The sequence below is a fragment of the Cucurbita pepo genome, chromosome LG07, assembly GCF_002806865.2.
Source record: "Cucurbita pepo subsp. pepo cultivar mu-cu-16 chromosome LG07, ASM280686v2, whole genome shotgun sequence".
Taxonomy (NCBI): Eukaryota; Viridiplantae; Streptophyta; class Magnoliopsida; order Cucurbitales; family Cucurbitaceae; genus Cucurbita; species Cucurbita pepo.
Window position 1 is genome coordinate 6,428,711 of NC_036644.1, and position 21,334 is coordinate 6,450,044.

Here is a 21,334-nt window from a genome sequence, read left to right on the forward strand (position 1 = left end):
TTTGTCCTTATGCTTTTGGCTTTTGTTCGTCGTTTTTCTTTCTTTGCAATCCAACATGTGAGGAGATTTCTAAGATATGTGAAGAAAAAATGACTTGAGATTGATCGTAAAGATTTAGTTTTTAGTTTTTGGCTTTTGAATAAAAATATGTTTGTTTTTGTAACGTTCATATCTATGTTTGAAAAAAGTATAAAAAATCAGATCTCGTTTGATAATTATTAAATTTTTACATTAATTTTCAATTCCATGAGCAATTCTTAACCAACTATAGGGGGAAACCCTAGCAAGTACGAACTTCTCTATAAAAAAATTTGCAACATAAATATGATAATTATTGTGAGGTCCTACATCGGTGGAAGAGTAGAACGAAACATTTCTTATAAGGGTGTGGAAATCTTTCCGTAATAGTTGTGTTTTTAAAACCTTGAGAAAACGTAAAAAAAGACAATATCTGCTAGCGGTGGACTTCGGCTGTTACAAATGATATCAGAGCTAGACACCAGGCGTGCCAACAAAGAACACTGGCCACCCAAGAAGTGGATTGTGAGGTCCCACATCGGTTAGAGAGGAGAACAAAACATTCTTTATAAGGGTGCAGAAACCTCTTTCCCTAATGTGTTTTATACTCTTAGGAAATCCCGAAAGAAAAAGTCTTACTATATGTAGCTTTAAGTCTCAATGTTTTTCATTTTTTTGGATAATTTATACGAGAAGAATCAAACCTAATCATCAATTGAATTTTGCTCAAATTCCCCCAAGGAACTATGATTTTATTTGTTTTTTTGAACTATTTAAACATCGAATCAAAGAAGAAGATCGTTATCCATAACAGCTACATTGGGTATCTCGTAGTGAACAAAGAGAGTACGTTACTTCATTACTTTGGACGCTTCAACTCGATATCCAAATTTGGAGGCCAATACCCAAATCCCACCACATATGTATATACCCCATATTCTTGAATGTGTTAGAAGAGCTAGGGCAGGCCATGATGGCCTAGCAAGTGTGGCTTAGAACCATTTGACAATTAAAATGGGGAAGCTCCAAAATATCTCGATGTCTTCCACTTGGGACCTCAAGGGAAGAGCCAAGAGAGGAAACAAAATCTTTCAATGATTTAGGGCTAACAGAGAGCTGCATGTGCTGAGTGAATAAAGCTCGTACACTCACACACACACACACACACACTTCATTGCTATAATGTTACATCTCACCAGCTGCATTCAATTTTAACCCCTATTTAATATATGGTTTGGCCCATCCAAGTGATGGTTGTTCGTCTCCTTTCGACGCGGTTTGTTTGCACGGAATCACGATTAAGAATCTCCATGACTTGGCGTTCGCATGCCTGCATGTTTACTAGATCTGTATATCGAGATCGTGTGAGAATGTCTGGGATGACGACATCGATTTAAGTGAATTATTTCACTTATTTAAGTTTGTTGGGTGTGACCCATGATCGAAATTGTCAAAACAAACAATTGAAATAGAAAGAACATGTGATATCCCACATTGGTTGGGGAGGAGAACGAAACACCATTTATAAGCGTGTGAAAACCCACCACACCATTTACAAGGGTGTGGAAACCTTTCCCTAGCAGACCCATAATGGGAAAGCCCATAAGAGAAAGCCTAAAGACCTTGAGAGGAAGCTCGGAAGGGCATGAGCACTATTCCGCTATGTAACTCTGAAAGACGCGTTTTAAAGCCTTGAGGGGAAGCTCGAAAGGGAAAGCCTTTTGTTACGTGTACAGAACAACTTGAGGGGAGGTTGTTCCCTGAAGGGGGTGGACATGAGGCGGTATGCAAGTAAGTACGCTGGGCCTTGAAGGGGGTGGGGATTGTGATATCCCACGTTGGTTGGGAGGAGAACGAAACACCATTTAAACCCTTGAGGGGGAAGCCCAACCATCTTCCTAATTAAATTAGTAAATTTGGTCCACAATTTGACAACTACGGTGTAAAAGTCAAACGACACGCATGTTTTGAGGGAGAGCCTTAGTTGCTTCCATCTTCATATCACTTTTAGCCTCGACTTCGCTTGCATCATCAACATACGCACTCACATCACCAACATGAAGGTTCCCATCCGTTCATGTTTCAGCTCCACTATTCGTGTCTAGTTCTAATATCAACTTCATTGTGTCGACTGATTAGCTTCTTAGCTCATCTCCTTCATGGATCTCTCCACTTGCTATGTCCTACGCTCGTGTCATTTGATTTCTCCGCCCCTCGTCACTATTTCCTCGTCGTTCGACCGCCATGACTCGACTTGGGTAAGTTCAATCTCCCTTTAATTTTCCATTTTGGTTTGAGTAGGATTTCAATTTCATTTAGTTAGCCTTAGATCTAAAGTTGCCTCACTGTCGTTTTTTTTTTTTGTCGTTGTTCTATGTGGGAATTCATGAAGTGGTAATTGCCATGCATCATTCGCCTAGTGGTCTCCACTCTCAATAATGCACATGGATGAGAGTGAGCAAGAGAGAGTACCACTAGTGTTTCGTTTCATCTCACGAGCCGGTCGGAGAATTCTTGTTTTGACGGCTCCAGCTCAGCCTCTTGTCTGATTCAGCTCGGGTCAAATACTTTCGGAGCTGTTTTTGACACTTTCAGAGGCGTTTAAGATTAGACTATTTTATGCCAATCAGGTGAGCCAATTTCTATAATAGAATTATAAGTTGTAATTGTAAAACTCGGGATGTGGAATTCAATTTAAAGGAGCAGTTTTAAGCTAGTATTAAGGGAGGATAGTGCTTTCGACTCACGCCAACCAAATAAGTGGTTCTATGTTGGATGCTTACAGGCTTGTTTGAACGACTTTTATGCTGTATGAATGCACGTATCTTGTGACACCTGTCCACGTCATATTTTGTGATGTTATGATGTTTGATATGTGAAATAGTGTCAGGACCCGATTTTTGAAGTTTCAAAACTTGAACTATGACAATAAAGACAAAAAAAAAAAAAAAAAAAAAAAAAAAAAAAAAAAAAAAAAAAAAAAAAAAAAAAAAAAAAAAAAAAAAAAAAAAAAAAAAAAAAAAAANAAAAAAAAAAAAAAAAAAAAAAAAAAAAAAAAAAAAGAAGGTAAAATCTAATTATAAGACAATGTTGTTCAATTAATCGAGTTTGAGATACATTTACAAAATGAAATTCAAATTACTCAAAATATGAAAATAGACTGAGGCTTTGAAATGTCCTCATTTGAAACCGCGTAGCTTTCAAACGCTTCCCACCTCGACCGATAGTCGACAAGCACCTGAAAAAGAAATGAGAAAGAGATGAGTATAAAAATACTCAGTAAGCAACCTACTTGTAAGCTTCTTACTCCATCCTTAACCTAATAGGTATCCACCAGCTTAACTCTAGGTTATAAGAAGTTCAGGCCTTGTCTCTACTACTATCTGAGGCTCTGGGTGCCTCGAAGTTCCAACTATTCTCTCGTTGCTCTCGGACCCACTCTAGATTTGGAGATAGAGGTTCACCATTTTCTAGAGTCGTGGATCTGCCGAGCGAAAAGTCTCATCTCTAAAGTTGATCGAGATTGAGGATATCCATTTTGAGCTTTTGAATCACTCAATTTCATCAAGAATCGAGGAAGAACAATAGGTATGAATTTTAGGTTCTTTGTTTCGACTTTCTCTTAGTTCCAAAATTTTCTTTAGAATTAGATTATGATTTCTTAGTATGTTCTTTTTTTAGAGGAATTTCAAGTAAGTTTTGTGAAGGAAGTCGGAGTTGATTCAGACTAAAGAAGGGAGATGTGTGCAGTTGTCAAAAGAGGACACGTGTTGGGCATTGGTGATGAAATATGTCTCCTAATGGGGGAGGAAGAATGGCTAGGCTACTACATGAGGTGTGCCTACGTCTAGTTGGAAAGCGGGGACTTGTAAGTGACCCGATCCAAGGTCCGCAATCGACCAACCCATGACTCGTGACCCGTCTAATCACGCCACGTCGTGACGACATACTTGGAAGGAAAACACCTCTAGGTTTGAACATAGGTCGTTGGAGCTAGAAGAGCCAATCGTTGATAGCCACGAGGCACCAACACAAGCACGTATCCCTCCTTAGGCGCGTGACGTACTCGCGCATGGGGAACCCTCCAGCGCGTGAGCGTATGATTGACTCTATTTTGCTCCATTCGACCTTCGTTTATCATATTTCACCCCAGTGTTAATGCTAACTCTAATTTTACATCAATTAAGACATATCAGAGAAATTTAAAAAATTTTAGAGATCCTAATACGAGGAAAACCTAGCTCGAGAAGGTACATGACAATCATGAAAGTAACCACATGGATTTTAGGAAGTAATACTTGTAGGGATCACTCGGATATGCATGCATGCTAGTAAAACCAAACTCTATGTAGATAGATTTGGTATGACCCGAGCCCAACACGATTGGATATGTATGAGATTAGTCACTCTTGTTATTAGCATAACTCGATTAATCTTTGCATGACGTAATGGACAATTTTTCTACTGTTTATACATAATCGTGTTGAAACGAAGGATGAAAATTTGTGTATCTGCGCTCTGGGTGCTTGATGGATGATATCACATCGTTGAGCACGTGTGACTGAATGCATGATTTACTATACATTAACTTTAGGTGATTGAATGCGTGAATCTCCCCGTAGCAAATTAGTAGTAAAAATAGATTAGGACTAGGGTGAGGGCGTCAATTTGGCTTAACTATGATCTAGAATGGAACGCCCCCAGTAGACTAAGCACATTAGAATTGTAAGAAACGATAGAGGGTGTGGTCGCTAGTACTCTTTACCGATCTAGACTTAAGAAACTCGGATATGTGAATTCATGTCAAGACCACCAAACCACCCTGGAGACCTAGACGACCACCACAACAGCCCTAAAAGACAAAGGTAACCCTTTAGGCCGATAATATCTGCAACAGTGTTTGCGGAGCTTTCACTTTCCTTTCCACTCTGATACGATACCGTTGAGTTAGGCGTGAGGTTGGTCAGAGACATGTGACTTGATAGTTCGCTTGAATTACTCTACACGGTCGATCCATCCGGCAATTGGGCATTGATCATGCGAGTAGGGTTGCGCACCCAACCTTGAGTGGGTTAGCCAGCATATAATACTTATAGGGATGACTAGGACGTGACTGTTCAAAAATCTTGAAACTTCCAATGAGAAGCTGAAATCCTTCCACGTGGAAACCTTACAGTCACGAAAATCCCATTCTCAAATCCCAAAACCCCTCACCAACACAAACAAATCCCTTCTTCTCCGTTCCTCCATTGAAGTACACTCCAATCTTCCCCTCACCATGTCGTTGGCCTCATCGCAGCTCAGCTTTCTCTCCACCACCCTCTCCTTCTCCTCCGCCCCCACCCCTCGCCGGTCCAACAACATCCTCCATTCTTTCCATCCTATAATCGCCTCTAAACTTCCTCCTCCCGCCGATGATCCTAAGTAAGTTCGATTCCGCGATTTCGTTTCAGTTTTTGAGTCATTTAGGTTTCTGATTGATTGATTGATTGATTGAATCGATTTCTGGTTTTTTAATGTGTAGTGGATTAGAGAGGGGAAATGAGAATCGACTAGCGAAGCTTGCGATTGTTACTCTGGCGGCTGGGGTTTTGTCATTGGGATCGGTTCATGATGCGTCCGCCGCTAAGACCGGTGGCCGAGTCGGCGGCCAGGCGTTCCGGTCGGCGGCTCCCCGGTCTTCGTCGCCGAGAATCAATAACAATTCCAGGTATGAAAGATTGCTAGTAATTTGCTTTGAATTTTGTTAGTTGAGTTGATGATTGGCTTGAACTTTGATGCTCTGTAGAACAGTATATGAACTGAAATTTATGAAACTATTACACAAATGATTGAGACTTCATTGAAACTACAAATTATAATCATGAGATTTCTAGAAAAGTTAACTAAGAATCGGGTGTGAACTAAATTTGAATAGCTAAAAGTTTAAAGACTAAAATAGGATGAATTCTATAGTATAGAGATCGAAATGATAGTTTAAGTAGACCTTCACGATAAAGTCAAGAGACGAGAGAACAAAATTGTTCTCATACTTCCACGATTTAGAAGAAACAAAAACGTGTATTTTTTTGAAAATTACTTCATTTTACTCGACTACTACTACGAAGGTCAAATCTTATACCTATTTATACTAGTAGGAAAATACGTTAAAAGACGTCAATATCGACTATCAATACATGTGAGCTTTCACCAATGTTTGAATACATTAATGTATCAAATTATTCATGTATCTCAACTATTCATGTTTACATGTGTCTAGATTAGTTCAAACCGTATTAGCTATGAAAGGCTCGCTTCTTATGCTATAATCATTGCCCACACCTTATTAACTTCTGGAAAAGTTTTCGGCTACTCGAAGGTCAACTCTAAGGAGTTAGAGTTTGAACTTTAGAAGTTTGAAAGATATCTCTAAACGGTTTACGCCCCTTATTAAAGGCCACTATTGGGTGAATAAGAGTGTGTTTGAAATGACTTCTTTAAGTGTTTAAAAAGACATTTTTAAATATAACCGCTTGTTTCTGATCTTACTTCTTATGCTATACTCATTGTTACACCTTACGAACTTTTGGAAAAGGCTTCCGCTACAATACTCTAAGAACTTAGAGCTTGAGCTTTAGAAGCTTGAAAGTATCTTTAAACCGTTTAAGCCTTTACTATAAAGTCACTTTTGAGTGAGTAAAAGTGTGTTTGAAATGACTTCTTAAGTACTTAAAAAGACTCTTGTATCATATCGATTATGATATTGCTTCTTATGCTATACTCATTGGCCACACCTGCTAACTTTTGGACAAGGCTTCCGCTACAACACTCTAAGAACTTAGAGTTTGAAAAGCTTGAAAGATATCCTTAAACCGTTTAGGCCATTACTATAAATGGCACTTTTGAGTGAATAAGAGTATGTTTGAAATGACTTCTTAGGTGGTTAAAAAGATTATTTAAATAAATGGGTCGTTTCTTATCATGCTTCAAATCTATGTTGTGTGTTTGATTCGACAGGACAAATATCTACATAAACCCGAGAGTAGCGCCTCCTCTAGTAGGTGGGTATGGTTATGGTGTGCCATACTATGGAGGAGGATGGGGATGGTCACCATTTTCATTCTTTGCACCAACCCCAAGTGTAGCTGTAGGCATTGGAGGAGGTTTTGATGTTCTTGTGCTCTTCATTTTTCTTGGAACTGTTGCAGCTTTTGTGAGAAGGTTCCTTGGAGGAAGAGGAGAAGATGATGATGATGATTATTAATGCTGCCAAGATCTTATGAACTTTAGGTTTTTGGTGGGGAGATATACTTTTTGTTGTTAAAAATTGTCACATAATGTATTTTTATGTGGACAAACTTTTTGTATTCACAAAGCATAATGTATAAAATGTATAGNTTTTTTTTTTTTTTTTTTTTTTTTGGTACTGAAATAATATGGAAATTCAAAGAAATTAAGAAGAAAATGTGATCAGATTTTGGAAAATGTTTGAATGCAGTGGAAGGAAGCGAACCAGACGATGACATGTGTTAGTAGAGAGGAGGAGGGGCACGTCGTTGCTAGCAAGGACACGTGTCAAGTTGGGAGACGCTTAATACGTCACAACGCTAGTAGCAAACCCGAACCACTAACTCGATTGACCCACTTGCACAACTCGAGAACCAATGTACGACCTAGTTTAGGACCTATGACCCAACCTACTTTAGAATCGTCAATTCGCATGCATCATGTGTCGCGACTAGAAAATCAAACAAAATTAGCACTCGAGGAGTCTCGAACGTACACCCTAGGAGCTAAACGTGCCAATTCCGCACATGTCATTCCCTGGACGCGATTAACCTTCCTCAACCACGTGCGATTACTTGCACGTGGCCGCGTGTAAAGGCTCATGACACGAATGGTGAGGTTTCCACACCCTCAAAATTTTAAAACGCATCCATCAAGGAGAGGTTTCCACACTTCATAAGGAATGTTTTGTTCCCCTCTCGAATTGACGTGGGATCTCACATTCCTAGACCCTAATAAAAACACATGATAACTTATTGGGTTAAGAAAGCAATAAGAGCCTACAAGTAGGTTTCTTTCCCTCAGATATCGGTTTGGGTAGGGAGGGGCTTAGAAGCTGCGTTGTCACATACGAGTGTCGTTCGAGGTGTTAATTAGTTTGTATTTTTTTGTGGATAGTTTTTTTTATTCACTTTATATCTCGTTCCCAATAAATAACTAGAACAAGACCTATTTTGTATTATTTTTTATTTAGATTTTGGTTTTTGAACTATGGAATTATATTGCTTTCGTCTTATCTTTTAGTCCTGATAGGGAATCGAAGCCTAAAAAAATCGAGTCATAGCAATAATATTAGCCATACTGGGAGATTTAGTTCTATTTTTAATTTTTTACAAACAATTTTTGTTAACTTTAATTAATAGTTCTTTTTTATTTAAAATACTAGTTTATTAATAAAATTTAGATTGAGTAAACAAAATCCGTTGTCGTCCAGCGGTTAGGATATCTGGCTTTCACCCAGGAGACCCGGGTTCGATTCCCGGCAACGGAACTTTTTTATCTTTTTTTTTTTCGTATTTTTATTTGCACTTTCTTTCTTCTATAATTCAGAATTAAATTATTCAATTATTCACTTTTCTTATTTCTTTTAGTTGATGAAGACATGAGAATTTACTACAAATTTAGAAGAGAAGCTGCTTTTGTACTCAATCTCATGACTCCAAGAATATTTCAATTTTCGTTATTACTACGGATTGTATGCTACCCGTATGCTACCTATATGATGCCTTCGATACCATGTGAATTGAATATCCAAGCAATCGCTTCAACAAAATTGACCTTTGAAGTCAAACTATGTTTCCAAGGATATCAAGTTGTCAGTTTCATTATTAAAACTCACCCAAACGAACAACCGAATTACTCAAGATTAAGTCTTTCCTAATCATCCTATCTTTCAAGATTAAGTCTTTCCTAATCATCCTATCTTTAGAATGGGTCTTATTCAGATGTAGTCTCATTCCTAACCATCCTATCGTCACATAAACATTTAAAAAATATTATTACTATTAGTATATTGTTATTTTTAAAATTTTATAAAGATCAAAATTATTAATATTAGTTTTAAAATTTTCATAAGTAGTACTCACCGTAACTTTTTAAAAAGGTTGAAATGTGTTAATAAAACTTTTTAAATTTCAATATATTCTCAAAACAATTAAAAGTTAAAAGAGTGTTTCTCAAACAGAGTACTAACGGCTTTCATCCAAATTCTAAACATGTTTATATATAATAAGATTACTAATTTGGAAGGTAAAAAAATGAAGAAAGAAAACAAAGAACATAATAATAGAGAAAGCAAAACGATTACATTGAATTTATAACAAAATGGTAATGGTAAATATGGTTATTTACCAGAAAATATACTAAAAATTTTATGTTCATATGAATTTTAGGAGGCCATAGCCATCCACACAAAAGCCACATACACAGTTCTATTTTACTCTCTCCTCCAAAATCCATCTTCCAATCCAAAATATGGAAAATAAATAAGAACAAGAGAGGGCAGATTGTCTTCCCAATATCCACTACTTATTTCAAACAATTCACCTGCAACACACAACAATTCACCAATATTATTACTATACCTAAAAAAAGGAGACTCAATGTTCATAATACTAAATTCATCGATTCGATTTCATCGTTACAAATGATACTATCGAGAGGAGTTTAGTTAGTTACTTAAATCCGAGTTTGAGATGACTGATGAAAAGTACTTTTACCCCATAAAAGCGGAAAAGAGTATCTTTTCTCGAACCTCTTTCCAAACTTGGCTTTAGAACTCTTTGAAACTATTAGCTTTTCGATTCTGCTTAAACAAGTAAAGCAATGTCCACAAACGTGTTTATGGGGATGTTTTATAGTGATTTTGAAATGGTTCAAATCACTTTTGTTGTATTCAGAATCACTCTCGAATACGTTTTTAGTGATTCAAAATATATTTTGATAATAAGGAAACGAGTTTACGTGTAAAATGAAACATTAAAATGATTATATGAAAATCATTCTTAGTACCACCCTTTTTAAACAATGTTAACCACAAATAATCAGTTGGTTAGTTCCCTTATCTTTACCTTGTCTATGGAGCATAGACAAGCTGAAAAATATGAACAGGCATGATAAAGCCAAGAGAAGTAAAGTGGTACCTGAACATGAGCAGGAAAACAGAATGATGAAGTTTTTCAGATGCCATGGAGGACTTTGTGAGGATCGAGCTGCCCGCTACAATAACTTGAAGGAACAGCAGAGAGTTCGAGTCTTCCTCTCCATTCTTCGCCAGGTTTCAGTGCAATAGGCTTTTCGATGGCAGCAGCCTCCACACACAGCATGAACTTGTACTCTTCATCTCCAAAGTCAGCCATTGCCTTTGCTTTCTTATCCCAAGGATTCCAGACCACTGCACCAGTAAAATAACTATGTCACCTATTTATTGCCTTTGCTTTCTTATTTATCCCAAGGATTCCAAACCACTTCAATTGTCCAGCCATCTTTTTTTTCAAAAAAGAAACACTATATCGTAGAAGAAATGAAATATTCAAAAGGGATGGAAGCATCCCACGAAAATCAGGGTTACAAAAGAAAATAAGACATAATTCAGATCTTGAGTGTGAGATCCCACATCAGTTGGGAAGGAGAACGAAACATTCTTTATAAAGGTGTGGAAACCTCTCCCTAGCAAATGCGTTTTAAAAACCTTGAGGGGAAGCCCGAAAGGAAAAGCCCAAAGAGGACAATATCTGCTAGCGGTGGGCTTGGGCCGTTACAAATGGTATCAAAGCCAAACACCGGGTGATGTGCCAATGAGGAGGCTGAGTCCCGAAAGTGGTGGACACGAGGCGATGTGCCAGCAAAGACGCTGGGCCCCAGGGGGTGGATTTGGGAGGTCCCACATCGATTGAAGAAGGGAATGAGTGCTAGCGAGGACGTTGGGCCCTGAATGGGGATGGATTGTGAGATCCCACATCGGTTGGGGAGGAGAACGAAACACTCTTTATAAGGGTGTGGAAACCTCTCCCTAACAGACGCGTTTTAAAAACCTTGAGGGAAAGCTCAAAAGGAAAAGCCCAAAGAGGATAATATTTGCTAGCAATGGACTTGGGTCGTTACATGTAGTAAGTTCCCAAACATGTTGCCAACAGAAGGATCAATAACCAATTATGACTGATGATAAAAGTGTGGAGGCTATTGTACGTCTCAGACTCTTAACCTTTCTGGTGATCACAAAGGAAAAAGAAAAGAAAGAAATAAAACAGACTTGGGAATTTCTTACCAGCATCTGGAAGTCCTTCCTTTCGAACCACAAAAGTCCTCTTCTTCTCATGATCCAGAATTGCAATCTTAGTAGGAGTGCTAAGATATATCTTGTCCACCTAATTGAACCCAAACACAAAAGAGAACGTCTGAATACAATGCAATGAGGAAGAGAATGAGAAGAGAGATATAGTACTTGAACTCACTTCTGATTCAAAAGTTAATGCATCCCCCTGTTCAGTAAAACGCTCTCGATGTTGCAAGTTGTCAAGATAGTCCAAGGTCTCCAGACCTTCCACCCGAACTTCACTGGCCATAGGCAACTATCTCTCTTAGATACAAGATAAACGAACTTTGAATTACTCTCAACAAATTTTCAAATTTTCAAATTTTATTCTGCCCATAAATGAAAATGAACTGCAACAGTAGATGGTTTACCATAAACAAAAAAAAAATAATAATAATAATAATAATAATAATAAATAAATAAAATAACTCTTTCTTTCTAAAATGAGGAATAAAGAGGAGACCTGAGGGAAGCAAAGTTTAAAAGATGGAAAGATAATTACAAGAAAACCCTTCAGAAGAACAAGGAGCCGAAAAGAAAATATCCCTTTACCTCAAACAAAACCATAAAATCTCCTAACAAAGAGATGAGATTCACTACATCAAACATTTCCCTATTAGATCATGGATGCACAAAACCAAGAGAATGCAAGGAAAAACAACTACACCTATAGAAGGCAAGATAGATGCCACTCAATGCAACCTTGTCAAGGATAAACGATGCAAATGAGAAAGGATTTACAAAGGACTCCCTCCCAAACTGTGTTCTTAACACTCCCAATAAAGGATTTCATAAACTAAGAGAAGAAAGGAAAAACAAATGGAATCGTAGCACAGAGGTTACTAAATGTGCCTTTAAATCCACCACTAGTAATATAATTGAAGGGATGGAAACCATACTTGTTCACAATAATCCTATGTCAAAGAGGGTCAGGCTCCAAGAGAAAACTCCTCAACCACTTAGCTAAAGGTGATTCATCGTACAATCTCAAGTTTCCTATCCTCAAAACCCCATGGTCCACTAATTTTGACACTACCTCCCACCTCAACAAGTGAGAACCCCCACTCTCCTCATCTCCTTCCAACAAAAAAAAAAATCTCATGAACTTTTCAAGCTCAAGCTAACATAATCAAAGACTTTAAGCAGGGATTGGAATTTCGAGACCCATTCATAACAGACCGGACAAGTCAGAAGAGTCGATCAGCCTCAGTTTGAGAAAAACAACTTCTCAATGATGAACGACATTTTTAAATCTTCAACATACAAGATTCCAAAACGTCAAGCTCTTGGGATTGTGACCAAGAGAAGTCCCAAATGAAAAGAAGTGAAGCTACTCACATCACATCCTACCAAATAGGCCCACGCCAATATCTTAGAATCATCATAATTCAACCCAATGACCAAATACTTCCCTCTATTAATCTTAAGGCCATAAATGGATTAAGAAAAAACAAAATACGGTTAAGATTATCAACATTATCCTTGCGAAAGCAAAATATATATTGTGTCATCAGCAAACTGTAGATGCAATAACGCATTTCTCCACTCCCCTAGAGATCAAATGCTAAATCCATGCACCACCAACCAAAAGAGGAAAGACGAAATGTGGTCTCCCTACCTCAAACTTCTATCCTCTAGGAGCAACATCTTACCCCTTGGTTTAACTATTATTATACAAGAACGGTCTTCCTACCTTAGACCTCTAGAAACAAATATATTACCCCTTAGCTTACTATTAACAATAATATAGTAATCAACCGTTCTTATACAAACCAAATTCAAGCTCACCATTTTAAAAAAGAGCATTTTTTCCATAGCATCTTGTCTAGAAAATCCCAATCCACATGATTATAAACTTTTTCAAAATCAATCAGGATATTGACTCCTTCCTACTTATGACGCATATAATCCTCAACAACCTCATTAAGAATAATGAATTTGATCCAAAATTTATCTTCATGCAACAAAAGCCCCTCAAGAAATAGAAACCATAGCAGGAAGAGCTTTATTCAATCTATCAGATAAAACCTCAGTAATGATCTTAAATATCAAAACGTAACCAAGATAATTGGTCGAAACTCTCTAACCTTCTTTTTGCTCCTTAGGAATCCAAAACTAGAAGTTTTATTCGTGTGGAATCGATTGTACCTCTCTCATAGAGATCACTAAAGACCTTCCACAAATCATTCTTCAAGCAATCTCACTTATCTTGAAGGAAAGCCATCATAAAGTCATCCAAAGCTTGCCACCTAACCTCTATTATAGAGCCAAAGACTACCTTACAAATCTCTTCCAAATTGAAAGGTGCCTCCAATTCACCTTACTAAGTTACCTTGCTCAAATGAATCACATTACTGAGTTACCTTGCTCAACAATTTCAATTTAGAAAATGAAGGAACTTCAGGACCTCATAGAAGTGGTCTAGTTTAAATTACAGAAAATTTAAACTCGTTACTTGTCCTTCCTTAATATTATACCAATATTCAGAGGTAAATCTAATTATGCAGATTATTTCAATTTGATTGATAAAGTGTTGTAAAGTTTCTCACTGAGGCAGTTGTCCTAGTTCACAACGTCAAATTTCTCACTCAGGTAGGTGTCCTAGCTTACAACGTCAGGTTACTCTCTCTCTCTCTCTCTCTCTCTCTCTCTCTCTCTCTCTCTCTCTCTCTCTCTCTGGGGAAAAAAAAACATATCATTATTACCCAAAAAATAAAAAACAAAAAGGGAGGAAGACGAACATCCAAACTAGCCAACATAGATACTTTTCCCTCCAATTGACTAGTTTATGAAAAGAAGACTAATTACACAAAGACTTTGGAAGAGTATACCATCTAGACATCCAAAGCATTACTTTATAATTTGCTTGTTCAATAGCAAAAGAATCCTCAAAATNAAAAAAAAAAAAAAAAAAAAAAAAAAAAAAAAAAAAAAAAAAAAAAAAATCTCTTACTAGAGAAATGCATACAAAATATGCCTTGTGCATGAAGGAAAACAATCAAACTATAGTAAAACAAAAATGGCATAATTTTGATGATAAAAACCATATGGGTGCTTGGTGCTGGAGAAAAGAATTAAGCTTCAACTTGCTTGAAAAATGAGATAAGAGTAGGGATTATCTAAATCTTGATGATAGAAACCACAGTTATGGGCTCTGTCTTGTATGCCTTATACCATAACTATACCTTCTTTGGACTGTTTTGGATCAAAGCTGAGCACCCCATCGAAAATTTATAAATATTTGGAACCCAGCAAGTATTAGGTCAAGTTGCTAGTACCTTATGTCTGATACTGAAAAGTAAGTGTGATAGGCAAATGTGAATGAGAAAGGCTTTCCATCTGCATTGGTATTCCTAACACGTGATGTCAATGACAGCTCCCCAGCAGGTCCTAGAGCTACCCTCAGACGGTACTCATAACTGCAATTTAGTAAAAGAACAGTATTACTCAGAAGCATGGAAATTTTTGTGATTGCAATGCTGCATGAACCCTATATGGAATGTTAAGGAAATAAACGCAAGTAAACATGTTTCATTTTACCTGTGTGGCCAAACCCGTGCGTCCTCTTCAGAGGGCTTCAGGATTAGATCAACAAAAGTCATACTGGAGGTATTCGTTTGAAGAGGAGGTGGATTATTATCAATGCTCCAAAATCTGATTCTAGCAAATCCATGTCCATCAAGTGGACCAAGATTTGAAAACTGCAATGGATGGATAACTATCATGTAACAGGATGAAATCAACATAAAATTCATTCCATGCATTAAATTTCCAAAGAAGCACATACTTGAGGAAAACAAATTGGAATCCCTCCACGAATTGGTTTTGGAGGTTTGAAAATGGCCTGCACAGCAACAATAAATTCCATTAAATAATTTTGATAAAGCAACCTGAAATTACAAGAAATGTAAGTGTCAATGATAAATTAAGCACAGCTACAACCTTAAGCTCGAGGACAACAATATCAATGGCCAAGAAAATAATCAGGTTTCAAATTAAAAGAAAATTTCAAATTCATTTTTCACAGAGTTTTATGACTTTAGAAGAATAAATTGTACATCATAAGAAATAAGCATACAAATACCTGGAAATGTATCGAGGATATATGTTTAATAAGAAAATAGTGTAGGGCAATGATAACTATGATTTTCAGAAAGTTAGAATAGAAAAATATACAAATAATTTGAACGTTCTCTGAACCCTTCAACAATTCATTTTAATACGAAACAGAATGTGTTCAACGACAACCCAAACGAGTCACAAACTAATAACTGGGGAAGAGATGACCACCACCAAGTAACAACTCCAATCAAGGTTAATCAAAAGAACATAGTGATACAAAAGTATAGGTTTTTTGGAAATATTACATTACACCACAAACAGGAGCAATGGAAGATGGGGCTTGAACTCCTACCGGGAGGGGGAAACACGGCAACCAAACTGATGAGCTACCCTTGAAAGCTTTCTATTACAAACGAATCGATTGTGAAGGGCACTCCAGGAATGTTATACTATGTTTCATCCTTTCTATTGTCCTAACCACGAATTCTTCTATTATGAGCACCCAACTACCAAATATCTTTCATTACACGTAAAGTGACGAATTTAAATGCAAGGAAGGCAGCGTATCAAAGAAATGAGAACGATTTAGTTGATCCAAAAAATCCATGAAGAAATTTCAATAGCACCTTGTTACTAACAAAAAGCAGCTCTTCCCCATGGTCATTCTTCCAAGATGTCACGTGGGCCCCATATAAATAGACCTGAATAGAACAAACATGAATCAGTAGCCAAATAACGAAACAAAAAAAAGGAATCTGCTCAACTCTGAGCAACGAAATGGAAACATACAATTGTGGAATTGAGTAGAATGGTAAGCAAAAACAACAAATTCATTGATTAATAAATATTGCAGGATTTAGAATTAAAAGGAGTTTATGGACTTTCAAAGTCACAGGATTGTTTTCTCTGCAGTCCCTCACCCCCTTCTGAATGGGGAAATTCATTACAGTATCTAAGATCTTTGACGCACATAAAAATCAGAGATCGGAAATGTCACGCATGAAAATCGAGCATCCGATGTAGGATCCAAACTTACATGTATTCTATAAATACAAGAACAGATCACAAACATACAATTCAATACAGAAATCCACGAACTAAGAGACAAAACTCGCATAAATTAAAAGAATACGAACACCCTAAGTTAAAATCAGATCAACCCCACATTTGAGCAACACACACAAGCGGGGAGGAAATCCCGAATCCCGAATCCAAAATCCAAAATCCTAAAGCAATCATCTCATTTCTCAATCATTCATTCAAATCCAACAGCAATACCTCAGCAGAGCTACCACGCGGATCACGAAGGACGACTTTATCGAGGCCATTGATGCCCTTAACAACATCCACAGAACCGGAAGAAGCTCCGGAGGATGGCGTAAGCTTTTCGCCGCTCATTTAGAAGCCCTTTTTGTTGCTCGAATTCTTGTGTTCGTGTTTCAGATCGAGAATCTCTGCCGGAGGCTGTTAATCCATAGCCTTGAGCTCGAATCTTGATTTATATTGTTGGCATTTTGATCAGAAACTCGAGAGCATAACAGTCGTCATCAAGTCTCACTGCAAATCTCGGAATCTCGTGAAACTCCTTTCTCCGGATTGCCTTTTTGTCTTCACATTAAATTCCGTAAACAAAAAAATAATTTATTATTATAATTTAATTATACGAATATTAAATATATTAATAAGTTTTATAGAAATTGTGATTAAACTTTTATATGTTAAAATGGTAATTAAAATCTTATTTTAAAAAAATTATGTCAAATTTTAATAAGTATAAATTAAGGAATATAAACTTTATAATAATTTAGAACATACTTTTTAATTGTTTTTTTTATTTTTTAAATGTATTTTATTTCTAATTGATTCTCTAACCGTTAATTAATTATATTTTAAATTACAGAGACTAAATTTGTAACGCCCTTAATTTTCTAAACCTAATTAGTAACGTCGTCCATGCATGCATAATTCATTATGCCGGAGCTCATCATAAATAACCTTGGAAAAACACAAAAAAGTCTTGTCTAAAGATTCATAAATCCAAAACAAACTTATCTCCTCCGAAAATAAAACCTTCAGTAACTGAATTCAAAATAAATCTAAATAACAATATTCAATGCTTAAACGTGAACTCCTAAAACTATCCACTCTCCAACTTCCATGATATCCTCAGCTCCGCCGTCAACACTACATTTACACCTTGCCTTTACTTAAAAAATGTAAGTAGCACGTGGTTTGAGTATTTTATGAAATATAAGTGACTTTACTGTTGGAGTTAGCTTACTACCTGTTGTATGATGGTGCATGCCCCGTGGCCCTTGCATGCACCATGTTTTAGTATGTGATATGACTATATGATATATGAATTATGTTACTATTTATGCTATGAAACGTAATGGATTATATTGACTGTTGACTGTTTATGTTATGTGAAGTTATGAATGATATGTCAGCAATATATGTCATGGATACACGTAGTATTATCGAGTCATGTCATGAGATGTTTATGCAACTGGAATGTACTTTCATATTATGTAATATGTCATATAATGTAAGTCATGTGAGATGCAATGTAACGTAAGAAACGTATATGCTTACGGGTTACAAAATTTATTAATCGTTATCGGTTTAAAATAAGTAATTATGAAGTATATTTATTTTTATTACAATAATAAATATAATATGTGAATTTAAAATTTTTTGTTTTAAAAAATTAGGACTAAATTAATTATTACTAGAATTTAAATATCTATTAAATATATTTAAATATTATTACTAGAATTTAAATTAATTATTACTAGGACTAAATTTGAATCAAATTTAAAAAAAAAAATTAAAAAAATATATTTTTTATTAGTATCACATTTTAAAAATATTTATAATTTTTTTAAAATAATATTAAAAATTTTGGAGATAATTTATGAGATGTATATATACGTTTTTCTTGCTCATGTCTTAAAAAAAAAATTAATTTTTTTTATAAAGTAAATAGTGTTAATGCTAGTTTTAAAATTCCGTCTCGTAACTTTAATAGTAAGATATAATGTATGATAATTATGTTTTTTAGAATTTTTTTTTTAATTTAAGGGATAAAATATTTTTATTAATTTAGCTTTATATTAAAATAATTTAAATTAGTCCAATAGAGATGGAACAAATTTTTTTTTGTTTCTATATTAAATATGTGCATGGTATAATAATCATTCCTATATATAATAAATTTTTGAATTTTTATTTAATCTCTATAATAAATATGTAATTATATACGTGTATTTTAAGAAATTAAATATCTATTAAATATAAATTAAAAATTTATTAATTTAATAGAAAATTAGAAATTTAGTAAAAATATTTTAAAGTCATTATACAGGTCAACTAAACATAATTTAATAGATAAAATATTCAAAATTCGGTAGCTAATTTTACAAAAAGGTAATAGTTTTTTTTTTTTAGCGAATGAGATATATTATATGCTTTAATTTATTTAATTTATTTGATGATAAAAGAACTACATAATGTATGTAACAATCCAAACGCTGGCAGATACCTCTTTTGGTTTTTCCTTTCGAGTTTTCTCTCATGGTTTTTTAAAATGTGTCTGCTAGGGGGGAGAGGTTTACACACTCTTATAAAAAAATACTTCGTTCCCCTCTCAAATCGATGTGAAATCTCCCTTTCGAGGTCTGTCTAGCGTCCTTGCTGGTACTCGTTCCCCTCTTCAATCGATATGAGATCTCACAATCCACCCTCTTTGGGATCCAGTGTCCTCGCTGACACACCACCCAGTGTTCCCCTGACGCTGACACATCACTCAGTGTCTATGTGATATCCCACATTGGTTGAGAAGGAGAACGAAACACCCTTTATAGGGTGTGGAAACCTTTCTCTAGCAGACGTGTTTTAAAGCCCGAAACGGAAAGCTTCAAAGAGGACAATATCTTCTAGCAGTGGGTTTGGGCTTGGGCTTAAGCCGCCGTTACAATCCATCCCGTTCGGGGCCAACATTCTCGCTGACACTCATTCTCTTTTCAAATTTACATATATACACACAAACACACGAGTTCAATCTTTGACTTTTTTATTAGGAGTGTACATAGTTTGGATTGGGTCGGGTTCGAAAAATCTTTTGAACTCATCTTAAATTTTAGGTTAGTTAGGTCGGTGATTATCTATAGAAATAGAGTTCACACCCCAACTCAACTTAACCCAACTGGGTTGAGTTGATGTTATTAGGTTGTTTATTATTATTATTATTTAATTATTTAAAAATTAATTAACAATTTAATAAATTACCTTTTTTTTCTTCTCTTTTTAGTCTTCAGCATTCGATTCTCACATCAATTTTGGAATCGCTTCCATTTACAGAAAATGGCGAAATTAGAGCCCAGAAGCTTCCAATTCGTTCGCTATCCACAACTCTGCGTGGAATCGTTTTCAATTCCAACTCCTTCTAGATCAGATCGTCTTTGATCAAAGTCGAATCTGCTACTTAATTTGATTTCTACGTCACGGTATCATCTCTTAAAGTCACTGCGGTGATTTCTGACCTTAATTCTTCCTTTACGTTGTAGGATCGTGATCGCTTTGCTCGAATCTTACTTCACAATCACAAGGAATGCACAGATAAGGTCTTGAATTCGACGCAAGAGCAGCGTCCTCCCTACCGCTGTGCTTTCAGTTAAGTGATCCTTGATTTTAGTTTAGAGATTATTGATTGTTTGCTTCTAAATCTGGAAATAGGGCCGAGTATTGTTATAATTGGGATTAGGCGTGTTAACAGGGGAAACTGAATGAATTGGATTGAGTTATCAATTTGAATCTTCTTTTGAGTTGAGTTTGTGAGTTCTTGATAGGAACGAATCGGAATTTTTTGTTAAAGGGAAAGTTACGTACGCTTAGCTGTTGTGAAATTAGGTTATGATGTAGTTTTTGTCGATAAAATTTTAGAAAGTTTGGGAACTTTTGTTTTAGATTCAATCCTGGCTCAAAATGGTATCTACAAGTTATAGTGTCTATAAGCATGTGATCACTCTGTTTATGTGCCCTAGGCCTCGACTATAACTCTTATCAAATTGGTAAAACTCAAGCCACCTTACCAATTGGACGCTTCTTGCGGAATCAACCTAAGGAAAAGTTTTAGAATGGATTAACTTGATGATCAAGATCAAGAGTAAAGAAAACTGAATGGATTAACTTGATGATCAAGATCAAGAGTAAAGAAAACTGAATGGATTAACTTGATGATCAAGATCTAGAGTAAAGAAAACTGAGGTTTGATCAATAGTATTTGAATGACTCTAGCATGCAAGTTCTAAACACAAGAATTTGCCTTAAGGTCTCAACAAATCTAAAATAGAAACTCTATTCTTTTCAATTCCAAAAATGTGATGTCTACCCTAAAAGAAAAGAAGAAAAGAAGGTTTTATAGCCTTTGACAACTTAACCTAGTGACACATAACCTCCCTGTTAAAATGGCTAGTTGATGAGAAATATCCATAACCTCCGTACTAAAATGGCTAGTTAACGAGGAATATGGTAACCTATGTGAATTACAATATAATCTTAACTCCTATATTAAAAACTAGAAATTAGCTTAAATGACAAACAAACATTTAAATTTTAATTAAATGATGCAATAAATGGAATATGCTTATTAACCTTCCTTGGACTAGTTCCATAAATTTAACTCTGAGTTCATTAAGTGTCAATTAAATTGCATTTAATGTATCTCTATCTTGAACTTTAACACTTTGCACAACATGTAAGGAAGGTCTCCAACCTTTTTTAGAATTTCTTTTGACGAGCTCACCGTAGCTTGATTATATGTGACTAAAACTTGTTGTAACTTCTTGACTCTCCTCCTTGTAATTGGTCGTTGGTCGATAACCCTGAAATATC

The 21,334-nt window shown here is 35.8% G+C and overlaps 2 protein-coding genes and 1 non-coding gene across 3 annotated transcripts; 2 read left to right on the plus strand and 1 right to left on the minus strand.

The window, feature by feature from the left end:
• Positions 1-5,222: 5,222 nt before the first annotated feature.
• LOC111798034 lies at positions 5,223-7,400 on the plus strand. The gene is made up of 3 exons (XM_023680985.1): positions 5,223-5,442; positions 5,543-5,728; positions 7,015-7,400. Exons 1-3 carry the CDS (start codon positions 5,297-5,299, stop codon positions 7,259-7,261), a joined length of 579 nt encoding a protein of 192 aa, XP_023536753.1. The 5' UTR covers positions 5,223-5,296; the 3' UTR covers positions 7,262-7,400.
• A 1,082-nt stretch (positions 7,401-8,482) lies between these two features.
• Positions 8,483-8,554, plus strand: TRNAE-UUC. Its single transcript has one exon. It is a non-coding gene; the product is annotated as a tRNA-Glu (tRNA).
• An 817-nt stretch (positions 8,555-9,371) lies between these two features.
• LOC111798647 (putative glucose-6-phosphate 1-epimerase) lies at positions 9,372-17,056 on the minus strand. Its single transcript, XM_023681924.1, has 9 exons — positions 16,718-17,056; positions 16,066-16,140; positions 15,165-15,221; positions 14,918-15,078; positions 14,656-14,796; positions 11,517-11,619; positions 11,330-11,429; positions 10,206-10,456; positions 9,372-9,609 (listed from the first exon to the last, which is right to left on the minus strand). The coding sequence occupies exons 1-8, from the start codon at positions 16,835-16,837 to the stop codon at positions 10,242-10,244; spliced, it is 972 nt and encodes a 323-aa protein (XP_023537692.1). The 5' UTR covers positions 16,838-17,056; the 3' UTR covers positions 9,372-9,609; positions 10,206-10,241.
• Positions 17,057-21,334: the final 4,278 nt, after the last annotated feature.

Excerpts from the sequence above, each read along its gene's own strand:
- LOC111798034 (XM_023680985.1), top strand. The coding sequence starts at position 5,297 with ATGTCGTTGGCCTCATCGCAGCTCAGCTTTCTCTCCACCACCCTCTCC. Across the intron at positions 5,443-5,542 it reads CCTCCCGCCGATGATCCTAA|TGGATTAGAGAGGGGAAATG; the intron begins GTAAGTTCGATT and ends TTTAATGTGTAG. Across the intron at positions 5,729-7,014 it reads AGAATCAATAACAATTCCAG|GACAAATATCTACATAAACC; the intron begins GTATGAAAGATT and ends TTGATTCGACAG.
- LOC111798647 (XM_023681924.1), bottom strand. The coding sequence starts at position 16,837 with ATGAGCGGCGAAAAGCTTACGCCATCCTCCGGAGCTTCTTCCGGTTCT. Across the intron at positions 14,797-14,917 it reads GCACGGGTTTGGCCACACAG|TTATGAGTACCGTCTGAGGG; the intron begins GTAAAATGAAAC and ends ACTAAATTGCAG. Across the intron at positions 10,457-11,329 it reads GGAAGGACTTCCAGATGCTG|TGGTCTGGAATCCTTGGGAT; the intron begins GTAAGAAATTCC and ends TTACTGGTGCAG.